The sequence below is a fragment of the Fonsecaea monophora genome (assembly GCF_001642475.1).
Source record: "Fonsecaea monophora strain CBS 269.37 chromosome Unknown Scaff3, whole genome shotgun sequence".
Lineage (NCBI taxonomy): Eukaryota > Fungi > Ascomycota > Eurotiomycetes > Chaetothyriales > Herpotrichiellaceae > Fonsecaea > Fonsecaea monophora.
In genome coordinates this window covers 712,298-728,077 of record NW_019173934.1, presented here as the reverse complement: position 1 = coordinate 728,077, position 15,780 = coordinate 712,298, and the positions used below count along the sequence as shown (strand labels likewise).

General features: G+C 51.1%; 5 protein-coding genes across 5 annotated transcripts; 2 read left to right on the top strand and 3 right to left on the bottom strand.

Annotated features, from left to right (window-relative positions):
* Nucleotides 1-2,950: 2,950 nt before the first annotated feature.
* Nucleotides 2,951-4,267, top strand: AYO21_00965 (hypothetical protein; the record flags this gene model as incomplete). The annotated part of the gene is made up of 2 exons (XM_022650952.1): nucleotides 2,951-3,885; nucleotides 4,147-4,267. The coding sequence occupies 2 exons, from the start codon at nucleotides 2,951-2,953 to the stop codon at nucleotides 4,265-4,267; spliced, it is 1,056 nt and encodes a 351-aa protein (XP_022516955.1).
* A 774-nt stretch (nucleotides 4,268-5,041) lies between these two features.
* Nucleotides 5,042-6,369, bottom strand: AYO21_00964 (hypothetical protein; the record flags this gene model as incomplete). The annotated part of the gene is made up of 2 exons (XM_022650951.1): nucleotides 5,042-5,491; nucleotides 5,551-6,369. The coding sequence occupies 2 exons, from the start codon at nucleotides 6,367-6,369 to the stop codon at nucleotides 5,042-5,044; spliced, it is 1,269 nt and encodes a 422-aa protein (XP_022516954.1).
* Nucleotides 6,370-7,189: 820 nt separating this feature from the next.
* Nucleotides 7,190-9,700, bottom strand: AYO21_00963 (hypothetical protein; the record flags this gene model as incomplete). The annotated part of the gene is made up of 1 exon (XM_022650950.1): nucleotides 7,190-9,700. One exon carries the CDS (start codon nucleotides 9,698-9,700, stop codon nucleotides 7,190-7,192), a length of 2,511 nt encoding a protein of 836 aa, XP_022516953.1.
* Nucleotides 9,701-10,845: 1,145 nt separating this feature from the next.
* Nucleotides 10,846-12,475, bottom strand: AYO21_00962 (hypothetical protein; the record flags this gene model as incomplete). The annotated part of the gene is made up of 3 exons (XM_022650949.1): nucleotides 10,846-11,187; nucleotides 11,242-12,142; nucleotides 12,201-12,475. The coding sequence occupies 3 exons, from the start codon at nucleotides 12,473-12,475 to the stop codon at nucleotides 10,846-10,848; spliced, it is 1,518 nt and encodes a 505-aa protein (XP_022516952.1).
* Nucleotides 12,476-13,989: 1,514 nt separating this feature from the next.
* Nucleotides 13,990-15,321, top strand: AYO21_00961 (hypothetical protein; the record flags this gene model as incomplete). Its single annotated transcript, XM_022650948.1, has 1 exon — nucleotides 13,990-15,321. The coding sequence occupies one exon, from the start codon at nucleotides 13,990-13,992 to the stop codon at nucleotides 15,319-15,321; it is 1,332 nt and encodes a 443-aa protein (XP_022516951.1).
* Between the last annotated feature and the right edge of the window lie 459 nt (nucleotides 15,322-15,780).

The window sequence follows — 15,780 nt, the reverse complement described above, 5'->3', positions numbered from 1 at the left end:
CTCTGACTTCGCCGGCCACCGACGAGAACCAAGCCCCAAGACCCGCCGAGTTTGAGCCTGTCATCCCCCCTCGGGGCTTGTTTCTTCCTGTCGCTTGAGCTCGACCGATGCCTTGACTACTGCTGGAGTACACCTCACCAGCTGCTGTGCGTTCGTCCATGTACTCCGGTCCTTTGGGCACTGCAGGCTTCAACCGTAGCCTGATATCCACTGGCGTCCTATTCGTCTATTGTGGTTTACGACACAGTGACACACTCTCCTCCATTCGTGACTTCATTAGTGTCAATTCCCGACTGCATCCCAGTCCTCCTGGCTCGTGACTTTTCAAGGCAACAACTTTACAAGGTCTGCTGCACGTTGCTACGTGGAGAAAAGGAGGCTGCACCACCATTATTGTGAGGCACAGAGACAAGGCAATTCATCTTTTTCGGCGAGACTAGGCCTCGACGCCTCTCCTTGTTTCTTTTGGGGCTACGCTGGACCCGGGAGCTTGTCATGATGGGACGCATCTCGTATCTGTATGCCACTGACCCAGGGGGAACCACACCTGTTCGGCCATCTTCCGCTTCTCTTTGCCCGACGCCACTCTCATGATAACACGGAACTCCTGCAGTTGTGTCCATGTCGCTCCTTGCTCCTTCTAACACGAAAGCTGGAATATCTGCCGTCATCCGTTGAGGTGACATGTTGTTTCGGGGAGCCCGCTTTGATTGTAAATGTGTTCCTTGGAGCTATCCTACTCGTTCCTCGTTGGGCTTGTGCGTCATGACCTGGAAATGGAAAGACAGCGAGGAATCAAAATCCGCACCTGAGTCTCACTGCCTCTTTGACCCTGGTCAACACGATGAACATCTCTCCACGAGCCCGCATTGGCACTCGCTAACCAAAATTTGAATCACTCCGCCTACAAGGGACGGAACCAAGTGAAGCGAAATGCTTCACTACGAGTACGGAGTATACCTCGTTCTCAAGTTGACGGGCTCGCTTCTTCCGACCACGGTCACCCTATTCTTTGGTTCCACCAACGCGGTCTCGGTGGAGACCTAATGTGAGTTGGACAGAGGATGTCTTCAAAGGCTCTGCTCGCCAAGGATCTTGTTCTGCCCGGAGCACTGGTGGAATGCTTACCGTGTCGTTCTTGATTGTGGCCGGTTCTTTCTGTCTGGAAGGGCGATGATCCGCCTGCACGACGGGATTGAACGACGGCATCACTCATCATCAGGCCTTCCTGCTGGCCCACACTGCGACGGTATCATTCAACGATCCGTCACAGCAGCCGAAGAGAACCTTTTGATATTGACTTGCAGCTCTCCAGAATGAACCCAGACCTCGTCTGGTCTGAATCCAGCCATATTCTCGCCACTGTTGGTTTTCTGTGCATTGAATACTGTTTCGAGAAAGTCCCAAAGGAGAGACCTTTGCTTGGAGATATGCCGACCCAGAGGTGACGGCTCACTGCTACCCTGCTTCTCAACTCCACAGCTCAAGTCACCTCTAATGGCTTGGTAACCAGAGGCCTTTTGCACGACTATGTTTCTGACCACTTAGATGTTGAGACACCTTCATGGCGTACCCTCCTCGTTTCTTCGCCTCTTTGAGGGCCTGGAGAATTCTTCCAGACTGAAAGGCTGTGTCCAGAGAAGTTCACGTGAGGGCGTCTTGCACACACATGTTTGCCTGTGGTACAGCACCTCACATGGACTAGGATCTATTCACAATCCATACCCGACTATGCGTTCCTATGATATTCCTGATTTGGCCTGGATATCTCTAAGAAGATCTGGACCACCCCTGTGACGAACTCGTGTGTTAAGCATTATACCTCCTAATGGCAGTGCTCATTTCTAGATCTGAGATACTTCTATTTCGAAGATTCTATTTGTGCACTAAGAATCTAGATAAGTGACACCAGCTCTGAATTGGTGCCACTCCAATGCCGGCGTTGCTTCGACGTTCTGGGTGAGGAGAATGCCCGAAGACAAGTTGTTCCAACCTTGGTGAGAAATATTTGTGCCCAAAGCGGGTTGCTTCATCTCGTCACCCGCACGATCTACAGATCCTGTTTGCTTGTCGCCGTCTGGGTGTGCATCGTGCATGGATCTCTCCACAGACAACCTCCTTCACTCGTATCGATGAGAGGGATGACAAGTCCGAACAAACACATTCGACATATCCCCAGTGGTTAACACTCAATGTCTGTGTCAGTGAAAAGACTCTTCTGATTATGACTCTTATCCCACAAAGCTGTTACCACATCATATGCTCAGTCGATCGCCATGCTTTTGACAAGACCATTGCGGATAATGAGTTGTCTGTCTGGTATCAGGCCTTCGCTTCTCGGGAGGAGGGCATTGCGAATTCGCAGACATTGTGATGCGATATTAAGGACTTTTTGCAGTGCCATCCATCCTTCCACGAAACCTGGGCTCTGCTCGCCTCACAGTCACCCAGTATTGTTTGAGTGGATGTCGCTGGCCGCATGTCTAGTGATATCCAGAGTCAAGCTCGCCCAAGAAGAGTCTGTGCTAGTCTTTCTGGAAGTACCAGACGAGTCTTCGGGGTCCAGCTGCTGCGAAATCTTTACTCCGAACCCCATTGCCTGTTCTATCCAAAAAGGTAGGCTGCAACATACCTTACACGGATACCGAGATATCCAGTTGCTTCCCCCCCAGTACACCCCCTAGACCTGAAGAAGCAAGTCTTCGGGGCTTCATTAGGAAGTCTATCCTTACTCAATCCAACTGTCTACAGGTGGAAGCGGGCGACTCGGAGTTCGTTTCCTGCACGTGTCGTCATGCCAGCGTCATTCTAAATGCAGTCAAATCACTTGGGCTCCGGGTTCGATGTTTTGTTTACAGTCGCGGCATCTATCAAAGACGACTAGACACGACCTCGAGCATCGCATATCCAAGATCCTGCGTGTGTGTGTGTGTGTAAGTCTACACCTACAATGGCCCCCGAGGCGAGCATCACCATCGACACCTCCAAGAAACAAAGTCCTATCAGAAATGCTGCTCAAGGAGCGACGTTGAAGGAACATCTCCCTCCCGCCAAGTCAAGCCAGACATATCCTCCACAAACCTCGGCGGAGTCGGCTGGGACCAATGCCTCGCTGTTCTTTGTCGGGACGGCAACCACAATTTTGGAGTGGGAGGGTCTGCGACTCATGACAGATCCCAACTTCTTACATGCTGGTGACCACGTCCACCTGGGCCCCGGTGTAAGGGGCACCCGCAAGACGAACCCGGCGGTCGATTTGCACGACTTGCCGCATATTGACCTTGTCCTCTTGTCGCATTATCATGCCGACCATTTTGACCAGGTGGTCGAAGCTTCACTACGTCGGGACTTGCCCATTCTCACCACCCCCCACGCACACAAGCACTTGACACACAAAGGACACGGTGAAGCCTTCACAGCAGTGCAACCCCTTGACGCGTGGGAGAGTACATTAGTGAATGTCACCCCGTCCTCTATACCCAAGAGACAAGCGCAGCTTCGCGTGACGGGGATGCCCGGCAAGCACGTCGGGGACGGCCTCGTCGCCAAAGCGAACGACATCCTCGGGGCGATCCCACCCACCAACGGCTGGATGCTCGAACTCGGATACACCGGAGACTCGTCAGCCTCTGGGCCAGGCTCCGACTTCGAGTGCGGGTATCGGATTTACATCTCGGGCGACACGCTCTATGTCTCTGAGCTGGAGAAGATCCCTGAGCTCTACACTCACGCGGGTAAACCGATTGATCTGATGCTGATTCATTTGGGCGGGACCACCGTACCGGGTCCGCATATGCCCTTGCTGATGGTTACCATGGACGCCGAACAAGGGGTCAAGTTGGTGAAGCTGGTGCAACCGGAGGTTACAGTGCCGATTCATTACGAGTAAGTCTCGATTTTCTTTTACGAGGAGTTTTGTTGTGTCTGCACAAGACAGCAGGCGAGGGCTGTTCCTCTCTCTTCACTTCCAGCCGTGTTTTTGCCTTCATCGGAAAGAACCCCCTTCATCCCATCGAACTGGGACTTTGAAGCGCCCGAGCTGAAAGTCCATCACATACAAGTGGAGAGAGATTGTCCCATCCATCCACTCTCTTGGATTGAAGAAACTAACGGTCTCAACCCCCTCTTTTTTTATGTTGTACGCAGTGATTACGACGTCTTCCTCTCCCCGCTCTCGGACTTCAAGGACGCCATCACCAAGGCCGGCCTTTCCGACAAAGTCGTCTACCTCGACCGGGGGGACGAGTTTCAATTCCACGTCAGGTGAAATCCGGCGGCAGGAGAGGGCACGTTATAAGGGAAAGGGTGTGTTTTCCGGTGGATTTCACAACCGAGGAGATGCAATGCGGCTGGCTGGCTGGTTGTGAGAGCTGGCTGGCAAGGGGCAGGGAATGGTAGTGGGTGGCAATGGAATTTGACGACTACAATGAAGCATGAAGTATGAAAAGTGTGAGTGGTGTGAGTGAGGGAGATGGGCCGAGGGAGAGGGTAGGGAGGCTCACATGGCGAAATTCGTCTCCCACGCATGACTCCAAACAGAGTAGATACCTACTATACATATATACTAGGCAATACGTATATCGACACCCTCTCAACCACCACGAATGACTGAATGAATGACTGACTGACTGGCTGTCTAGTTCTTCCTCCCTCACTCCAGCCGAACCCGGGGGACTGACAAAAAAATACTTGCAGATGTATAGATACATAGAATAATACTACTTACTTACTTACTACCAGGTAGGTCATGTTCCTCGTTTTTTCTCCCATTGGCCTTTCGCCTTTCGCCTTTCGCCAATCCTCGCGTCCATGTCTTGATTCATCTCATTAGCGCCATGTTCCAAAAAGGAAGCTGGCTGTCTATTTTATTATATGTATTGATTGCGTCAAGCTCCTTCACATCAACAAAAAAATTCAACCCGCTCGGACCACGACAAAAGTGTGATGGAAATATCTACCACCCACAACTACAATGGCCCAAGGCGGGAAGGGGTCAATCACCTCTCGCTCGAGCGCCTGCAAAGATACAGACAACTCCGTGTCAATAGGCGTATTCCCTTTCCCGTTCTCTCGCGCCGTCACGGCTCCTCAGTCCCGAACGCTGCGTCTGCGCCTCCGAGTAGTCCTCATAGTTCCCCAGTCGTCTGATGTCTCCATAACTTTGTCTTCCTTCAGTCAAATGTCCATAGGCCGACAACCGATCTCGGCTTGAAGAGTAGTGGTGACTCTGTCCGTGAGACTGCTGGCTGCCGTATTGGTGGCCAATCGAAGGATGTTGATGAAAGTGCGCCGGTACTTGCGGCGCATAGTCCATGCTCATGCTGCTGGCATCGTACACGGATTCCCTCCCTGTAGGGGCGTTACCACCTCCATAAAGACTCGTTCGGTAGTCTTCACTCGAAGGGTCGAGGAGGGCTTCTTTGACGTCCCAATGGCCTTGCTTTGTGCCGACACTGAATTCGAGATCTTCTCTAGTGATGCTGTCCCAGTACTAAAAGTCGCACGTTAGCACATATGAATCAATTTGGCCATGTTTGACGGATCATTTACCTTGTACACCATCATGACTCCCAGTAGGTTACATACTGTGGCGAAGAACAGGCCGTCCAGATAGTGGCTAATACCCTCGCAGATTCTCTTGCCAAACACATATAGGATGACTTGGCCGATAATGAAAAAAAATGCTCCGAAAGCGAGGTCACCTAGTGGCCACCGATCCTGCAAAGTGTTGACAACAAGGATGACCTGCATGACAAAATATACCGCGAGAAAGATGGCGTTGATGATGTACAGAACGATGAAAAGCCCCGTCGTGTTGGTCGGCGACAACCCGGCCCAGTTCTTGAAAGTGAGCAGACTGACAGCGAAGCTGATAATGAACATGACCAGACTGACGAGTCGCAGCAGCCAAACCGAGAGTGTGGTCCCGTCCTCGTACAGCTGAAACCCAACAAACCCATTGATCAACAGACTCGTGCACAACGCGGTGGCCAGGCCATTCTGCACCGCCACGAACCAGGGATAGGCACTCCCAGTCGTTGCCTGGATCACGCCTGCGTCTAGCACCAGGCTGACGATGGTCAATAGGCTGTATATGTAAAAGAATGTCAAAATCTCTTTTCTCCCGACCGCGGTGAATTTAGATCGGACGTGGAAGATCATAATGGCGGTCATGAAGAGGGCGGCAATATGGGCAAAGTCGGTGGCGGCTTGGAAAATGATCGTGTTGCCTAGTTCGATGGATCGCGCACTGCATCCCGGCAGCAGGACAGGGTTTCTAGCTGCTGTAAACTCGGCGGGAGGACCCAGGATGTAACAAAGAGGTAGCGCAGATTGTCTGCATATCGACTCGAAGGACCCGAAGCCCATCTTGGGCCAAGTGCGCTCGGGCAGGCGAATTCGAGGGAGTTTCGAGATAACACAAGGCTCAATACCAAATCCCACAGGCAAGAATCAGGTGTATTGTAGCGGGCAATCAAGCGGAGTGAGGATAGATGTCGTAATGGGTGGGAATCGTCCCAAGGGGTTGGCGGAGAGCAACAGGAGGCGACAGATAGTGAGGCTGTAGAAACAACTGACGCGCTTACTGTACGATAAAGAGAGACGGATTGAGGTTAGAGAATGACAGGGGAAAGTGTAACAATGTCAAGAAACGAAGATGAGGTCTCAGCGAGTGGAGGAGCAGGTTGTGGTGGTGGTGGTGGTTGATTCTAGGGCAACGAAAGGTCCGAAACAAGGCTCTGACTGGGGCCAAACACGGCCTTTCCTAAATTGGTTAGTGCAAAGTTATCGGTGCACCACCCTGAAATAGCAACACCCGTCAGCCTCGTTGACCAGTCTTGCGAGGCTCTCTCAATATGTATACAGATACTTGGTTAACGAGCACGCAGCTCCGGCAGACAATAAATATCGAATAAAGCTCAAATAATGCCTGGTCCATTCGATGTGTTCGCTGAACACCAGCATGTTCAACTGCTAATCTCTCTGGGTATATTTCGTTGCTCATAACCAGCACATTGTCCCTCAGCCGGTGACATCCTTGCCCCAAATCGCCAGTCACTCGCCGCCTACCCAACCACCCTGAACCGACCCATGAAGCTCTCCTGGTGTTTGTCCCATGCATACAAATATGGATATTCTTCAAACGCCGCTACCAGTCATGCCATTCGCTGCTCGCCACAATACGGGATTAGGCCTGTGCTTTTGACGCACGAACTTTTCTTGCTGCCTTGGTCACAATCTGCTTTGCTCTTTCTTGTGCAGCGGCTAGCTGGCGAAGAATGGCTTTCTTGCCAATGGGCGGTGAAAATCGCTGAATATCAACGGCCTCAGCCATATCAAATAACGCCAGGCGAGCGTTCGAGAGTCTGTCGGACAGCATGTCGCTAAACCTCTTACCTGGAAGAGCGTAGTGCTGCGTCATGCGCACCACATCACCGTGTAGAATATTTGTTTCCGTTCTCAACCATGACTGGAAATCGGCAAATGCCGACATGTTCAAAAAATGCCATGCTCTATTGAGCAACTTCTGTCCCTGACTTCCGGCGCTAGCAAGCTTCGGAAAAGAACTGAAAGCATCCATGACTTGTCCTTCTCGCACTGCCTTCCAGGAATCAAAAACGCTGCTCGCCGTCTCTTGGGCACGTCCGCTCAACATGCCAAATAGTGCCTTGAAATGCTGATATTCGGAAGCCGGTTGAGGGCCAAAGGAGACAGTGATCAGTTCGCTGATTTGAGGTTTCCTGATGGTCAGGTTGACTTCAATATCGCCATAAGCATCATATGGCTGCAATTGGACACGGAAAACCCCTTCAAAGAGCTCCTGTACAGTTGCAGGGACGGTCTGGTTCTTGCGCTTGAGCTCAATCGACAAGGGAGAGCGCTTCTTGCGACTCAAAGCGACCTTGGGCAATTTGACTAGCAATTGACCTTCCCCTGCGACCCCGACTTGGAAATGTAGTGCGTCATCTGCAACAGCAGGGACAACGTTAAGCGAAGCAATGTCTAGCAGTTGTTGAGCAGCATGATTTTCCTCCTTTGAACAGTCAGCAAAAGTTGCGGATGTCGACATAGATAGTTCCCTTCCTGCTGAAGGTGGTTGTTCTTTTGCGGTGAAACTGGCAACAATGTCACCGGGAATTACACCCGAGGTTGGGTCCGACAATATCGGCCATAATCGGAAGCCCAGAAAGCTGTACACGCCGACGATCCATAGGACGATGAAAACATTCTTAATGAATGAAGCACTGACTTGTGGGAGCAGGCAGGTTTTGGTTGGAGATTTCTCGTTAGGTTCTTTCGACAAGGAGTTCAAGCCATCGATCTCGGCAACACGAGCTCTCTCAGCGATCGAAACAACATACGCAATGTGTTTGTTGAGGGCTGCAGCATCCAAGTTCAAGAATGCCGCCATGTCCAGTGGTAACTGTGGGGAGATCTTGTGCTGCACCGACCATGAGCGCAGAGGTATCGTCTCAATACATTCGTGTAGAGAATCGGATGTCACACAGCCTCGATAATCGCCTTCCAAGCCCCGATCCATTCGGATCAGGACCTTAGGTATGCCCTGTCTTTCCACAAAGGAAATCATGTTGCGACTGGAACTGTTCATGTTACCCGCATCGTCGAGATGAACGCAAATGATTGCAAGATCCGGAAGAGTCCATCGAGGGTTGTCCACCACAAATCTAGAGCCACTCCACAATGAACCAATTTCTGAGCGTGTTTGGCTGTTGCGAAGCGTCAACTGTTCCTGCTGGCCGAGACCACTGGATGACTGAACCAGATCATAACATTCAAAGTCAATCAGTTTGTCGATTGCAATAAGGTCGGCGAAATCTGGTTCTGCTCCAGGCCCAAAAGTGTTCGGTACCAGATGATACCTCGAAACAGAGGTTGGACTGAGATTATGGGATGCCATAGGCCGCGATACTAAAACATCCCCGAGTTTTCTCTGAAGTTCTGGCTTGAATTGTTCAACATGGTGGCCCAGTAGGAGAACCTTAAAGTAGTTATGGACGTCCAAGTCTAGACCACTTTCCAATGTAGGCATTCGAATAACGCTGAAGCATCTCGGCATTTCTCCATCTCTTTGACCACCATGAGGCAGCCTTCGAGCCTCTCCTTCAGAGAGAGGTCGAATGGTTGTAAATGTGTCGATGGGACCCTTGACATCTTGATTCATGTCCTGTTCCGAACAGACTGCGTTGGGAAGGAAAAGGGGCTGCTGATGCCAGACATATTCTCGCTCAGGAGGGGAATTTAGGATGGGTTGTCGGCTTAAATCTTCAGTGAGAGTGTCTTCGAGGCCATCTCCATCTGATAAGGCATCGTCGTGGATAGGGACTTCATCAGAAACGCTCTGGATATCATCTGAACTATGCACATCTAGGAGAGATCCCACGTCGGTATGCTCGGATTGCAGGTCGTCTTCATTCGAGGACTCAGCGTCCGCAAGGGAGGCCCAGCTGTCGTCTAGGGAACTCTGGTCGGGTTCAGGCGGTGGCATCGTACCGATGGTTCTTATGGAGTTGGAAGAGGAGGAGGACGAATGTTCGAGCAGAGAGTCAAGTGAGAGATGTAGGGGAATCTCCGGATATCTGAGGTCGAACTGGTGTGAAGCAGTGTCTGCGGGGGGTGAAGACGGTGCCACTTCGTTTCGAAAGGTCGTGCTGCGGTTGTGCTCAAACATGTCAGTCATATTGTGCCATGCGTGCACAGGAGACGATGCCAGGGATATGATCCTCTGGGCCGGTCGATGGAGAACGGAACGATGTCTTGCAGTGAACCTACTACTAGAGGTGAAAATGCTCCAGAACTCCTTCCCGGAGGTCTCAACAGTGTTGCGACTTCTGATGGATTGGGTCGTTCAATTCCGTGGTTCAACGAATGAGACCCGGGACCAGGTGATTCTGCGTGGGCAGTGGGACGAGTCCGGTTCAGGCAGTGTACGGTCATCAGTTTGGGTACATGAGAGCGTTGAAGGGAAGGTTCACATTGACAGGGAGATAGAAGCAGTCTAAAGCAGTTGGTTGGGAGAGAATGGAGGCAGGCAGAGGGTAGTTAGGCACCAAACAGTGTATCCAAGGTCGATGCCAGGCAATGATGGATAAGACAAAAGCAGGAACCCCGCAGACGCGCCCATGCACGCCGGACGCCTGGGTTCCTGCCCCTCCACGCTACACTTTGCCCTTTAGGCGCTGTAGCGCCGTGGGTGCCTCTCTGCAAGCTCCACCTTTGATAAGCAAGGCTGCACATACAAGTAGGCTCCAGCCTTGTTGTCTCCATTTGGATCATCCGCCTCCGTTGGCTGGTATGCTAAAGCGGTATATTTTGTATTCACACAAGCCCAACCATACACTTCAATCCCATGGGGTATATGGATGGGTTCTTCCACCTTCGCCCAACCTAACCCAATTATAGAACGGCCCCAGGCCCCAATGCAACTCGTGACACCAGCTGTGCTGTCAGCATCAGCAGTCGGCAAGATGTCCATCCCTGAATGCCAACAGCCTTGATAGCCAGTACCTTCTTCTCAGGTCGGCTTCCCTTGCTGAATCGACATCTCCTTCGTCTCTTCAGCTCTTCCTTTCTTCTTGCATCACTCTGCTTTTTCAGATGCTCGAGGTAATATGTTCTGTACTCTTGAGAACAAACCCAGACAGTGTGCCTCTGAATCCAAGCGTCATTCCGATATTCCTTACACGGCACAGACCGTGCTGTTCCGACGCCAGAATGTAGCGTCTCTCAAATCTCATGGAAGGACACCAACGCCAAGCTGCCATGCATTAATCAAAACATCTTGCTCTACCATTGCCAATTGTGTGCCGCCCTTAGCTTTTTCGGTCAAGGGGAAGCCCAACCACCAGCGACTTCTACCCATTCGGCGAGACAACTCCCTTCTTTTCCTTCCACGTCTCGAATGTCAGTGTCGCATCGACACCGACACCCGACGCCGTTTTCTTTGGGAGGATCTGGGGTCGCCCAGTACTCGTCTTCTTCTTGTCTTTCCTTCTCATCCTCAGTGGTTTTTTCTAGCCAAGGGATTCTCGGCAGCTGTCGGGCTGGCGCATTCGCGGGACAGTGCTGGATAGTCGTGTGGCGATAGCCAAAGTCGCGGAAATAGTGGATATCACGAGGAGCCAGGAGGGCTCCCGCCGCGAGAGAGTGTATCGGGGCATCTCCCCACTGTGTCAAAGTTAGTTCACGCGTAGTTCGACGATATAGTTCTGGAAAACCCACCCTTTCCATCCAGAATCCTCCGCTCCGGTCCATCATCTCAAAGAAGTCATTGTACTCTTTGCTTCTGAACCAGTCCAAGCGTGCAATCTCGAAATTGCTCCAGAAATGGCACATGTTATATTTCTCGCCCTCCATTGCTTCGCCGTCGATGTCCTCGATGTTTTGATGGCCAGGTTCGGTCTGGAGGATCTCGTTCGGCAGTGTCTTGGCTCTTCTGTCGTCCGCAGAAGCTTCCTTTTCAGGCTGGGGCTCGATAAACATCTCCCAGAGACCCTGAGACTTGATGTTGTGTTTGCGCTTGTAAGCTGAGGCATAGCGAAAGATATTAGGTACAGTTTCCTTCAGTTCCTTGACGGCGATGGTGAAACCATAGGTTTTGTTGGCCTTGGCCATCTCAATGAAAGGATCGTAGGTGATATCGCAGAAGTATTTGATTTCGGGTTCCAGCCGCCAGTACCATTCGTACTTGTCCAACAGCTCGTGTTTGTAGAAGAATCCCGAGTAGAAGCGACACATGTGATGGTAGCTCTCCATGCCACCATACATGATTGCGAGGTCTCCTTGTTTGCGAATTCCCTCTTTTGCAACTTCATGATCTACCCAGTCCGGATATCCCCACATCGAAGGATCAATCTTGCCGAATTCCACAGGGGAGCTTGTGTAGTTGGTGACAGTGTCTTTGAATTCCTGTTCAAATTCTCCATCATTGAGAAAAACGTAAGGATAATGGAACCATCGGTTGAAATGTCTTTCCATGCTTTTGATTGATTGAATGACTCCTTCCAGCTCCTTATTCCGGGCAAGGACAACAAAAGCCGCGTTGGCTCGTGGTTGTTTCGCGGCGTCTTCGGGGTTCAGGCATCCCGTCGCAAATACTCGATCGTGCTTTTCGCTTATTTTTCTGCTGAGGCGTTAGAAGAAATATTCAACCAGGACAAGAGGGATGACTGAGGGCATACCGTATTGAAGGAGGCGTGCCAGCCGGGACCAATATTCGTCCCGGAGAGTTAGGATGTTTTATGACGAGAATGAGGATGATTAAGACAACCAAGCTGGGAAAAAGGAGTAAGAAGCCCAATGGAATCGATATAGACGAGTTGCCTTTTAGCCGGATGCGCCTGCGGAAGAAGGATAATCTCGAAAGCGTCTTGGGCTTTTCATGCTTGTAGTCGTCTACAGTAGGCGACGTGTAAAGTGCAGGTAGGCGTTTATACAGGCGCTGTGCAAACCCCATTATTAGGGACTTCTACCTCGGACGAACGAGGGCTTTCCGCGCTGCTTCCAAACTTTTATCTCGCGGACATGCAATCGTCATCGAATGTCAACTTGGGACCTCGAGTGGACTCGTGTATTTCCGTGCTGGATGGATTTCCAGTTGCCTCGCAGGCGGCCAAAGTTCTGGATATCGTGTAGGGTTGGAGACGGCAGCTGATAGGGATGAGCGCGCACAGAACCAGGGGAAGCTCAGGACCGGATCGAATGGCGCAATAGGATTATCTTGAGCGATACCAAAGCAACATAATGGGCTCACTGCGTTGATTCAACAAAGTATGAGGACAGATATGGCTCTTCATGGACGTTGGGAGAGGAGAAAAGGACTTTTGGCTTGAAGTTGCAGACACTTGGTGATCCACAGCACGACGGCCGCCAGGGACCAGAAACCACTACCGGACGCAGCTGGGCCACTGAGGAGCCACTGAGGTTGCGTAGCTGCCAAGACACCTACATATCGAGAAATGTACTAATACTGGCCACTCAGTATAGCAACTGGTGGCAGCGATATCATCAAACTCATTTCCCAACAGCACTACTTGATGGATGTGTATCACAATCATATCGCAGGTCAACCCGGGGGCTTCCTCGCAGAGATGCACTCTCAAGAATACATATGACCAGCAGTCACAAGACAAGATGATTACTGATGTTGACAGTATTACTACCCTCGGTGACTCTCCTTTTCCTCTTTTTTTTTTTTTTTGTCAAGATGCTCCTCAATCTCCAGAGTGGCCAAATATCGTGCCCAAATATACTTACCAATAGGCACTTAGCTGGTTGACTCAGGGTTCCCCCCCTGCCCGGGAGGAAAAAGGAGGCTTTAAAGTTGCCCCCGACAGTACCGAGCATCTACGAGTACGCCGACACCTCACCTAAAGACTAACGCGGATAATTTCCAGGGGGCCAAGGCTCAGTTGGCGTGGCCTAAGAATTGCCTCTCGGAGCTGCTAGACTCGCCAGTTCCAAAGAGGCCAATAATCATCCCTTCCCCTCAGAAGTCTGCCACCTCTCTCACTCTCCCACCCAGCCTCCATTTGCCACAGAACTAACGACGAGTTTGTTGACTTGACAAGCGAATTATGACCAGCATAAACAAGTGGCCGCCAACCACCCTGAACCTGTTGCCTACAGCCACTTCAACTTGCGACTCGGTTTCGAATTGCTTACAATAATGGCCTCATGACTCTGAGAACTTCATCCCAATCGATCAACCTTCAATCGTGATGTTTTGAAACACCCTTGTTTGAGCCTGCCCAGCTATTGTTGGGCTTAGTTGGCCTCGAAAAGACCCTTTTCCCCGCGTTCCTGCAGCTGCAACCCACCCTCTGCACGCGGCGGCCTACCCTACGTCTGGCATCACGAGCCATTGATCTTCACCGCATGGAATGATATAATAGTGACGCCGCCCGCCTACACGCGCGGATTGATGGTTGCCAGCTTTCCTCTAAAGTCCAGCATTCTCCTCTCTCGATCATGGCAGCAACCTCTCCTCTGCGCCCGTCAACTCCCGCTCGGCCTGCTTTTGATACACCCCAGCTTTCTCCGAACCGGATGCCACCCGCCTTTCCCTCTCAATCATCCTACAAATCGGGCCATCTAGGTCTTGCCGTCTTCTCGCCAGTTGATCAGAATGGGAGCTTTTGCTTTGACCGTGTGATCAAGAGCGGGAAAGTGCATTGGCGGGTAAAAAACAAAGGAGCCTGGAAACCATCATGGAAGCCGGCCTACCTTGTCCTGAGGCCGAACCTCTTGTCCGTCTACCAAAATCCCGACGAGACTGATCTCAAAGCTTCCATTACCTTGTCCGAAGTCACGGCTGTTGCACGCGTCCGAAAAGTACACACCGAACATGTATTTGGCGTGTTCTCCCCGTCGAAGAACTATCATTTTCGCGGCATATCTGAGGCAGACACGGAGGACTGGACCATGTATATCCGCTCAGAAGCAAGGACCGATGAAGATGACAACATTGCCTCTACCGCGCCGCAGCTTTCGAGTAGGGCTGGTGACCTGTCAAACACTTATGACTCTACCGATATGTCCGCAGATGAAATGCATCGTGCTCCAGGTTCCCCCGAAGGTCGATCGAGTGCGATACAGAACAGACCCAGGCATGGATCACTGCAAGCGAACAGCCAAAGACGGCCCTCCAATTTCCAGGAATATTCTGGAAACGAACAATTCACGACGTCACACTCGGACTTCTCGGATTCCATGGGGAGTTCATTGCCGAAAAACTCATCGTCATCGCTGGCCAAACAACCACCGGTATTGACACCAATTGTTTCATCACAACAGCTCAGTGGTAAGGTCGAGGCCAAAGGAAATGCACAGTTATCCCAACCCCCGTCACAGTCCGACCCCGTCGCTGACCCAGAACGGGTTGTTCGGCAAGGACATCTACAAATTTTGAAGTCACACAAAACTGGCGTCAAGGGGTGGAAGTGGATCTGGGTCGTACTCCGTTCCCGAAGCCTGTCGTTCTACAAGAATGAAGCGGAATATGCTGCCGTAAAGATTCTACCGATGCACTCGATTGTCAATGCCGCCGAGATTGACCCCGTGAGCAAATCCAAAAATTTCTGCTTTCAAATTATTACGGACGACAAGACGTACAGATTCTGTGCGCCGGGCGAGGAAGAGTTGGATAGATGGCTGGGGGCTCTGAAGAGCGTGTTGAGCAAGCGTAACGAAGTGGAAAAGGCGCTCGCTGCGAAGGCTAGAGATAAAGAGAGGGAGAAAGGGAAAGGCAAAACCGGCTTGGAGGGCGTTGCTGCATTGCTCCTGCGCCAGCAAGCGGTTTGACTTGTCCTATTCGGATTGCGACATTGGATATTGGAGACGATGCTGTTTATAACCCCGTCACGACCTGTACGAACCTGACTACGCACATCATGCATACGTGGACTGTTGCTATACGACCTGATGAAATGAGTGAATAGGGACGATCACTTGCTACGCTGTACGACGAATACAGCAAAGGCACGAGCATTGGCCTCCTGTAAAGACGACGACACTCGCTGGAGTACGAGGAATACGCTGTTTATGCATTGATGACTTTGGATGACTTGACTTTTTGGGACGTGTTGTATACCCCCTTTTGCGCCTGATTGGCACGGCATATATATAATACTGGATATAGCACAATGGACATGATTATATATACTCAACTACACAACAAACACAACAGGAGAATTGCTCCCAAGAAAGCTTCGAGTCCTGCCTAAACTGTAAGCATCGAGTCTTAGGTATGTATGGCAGACA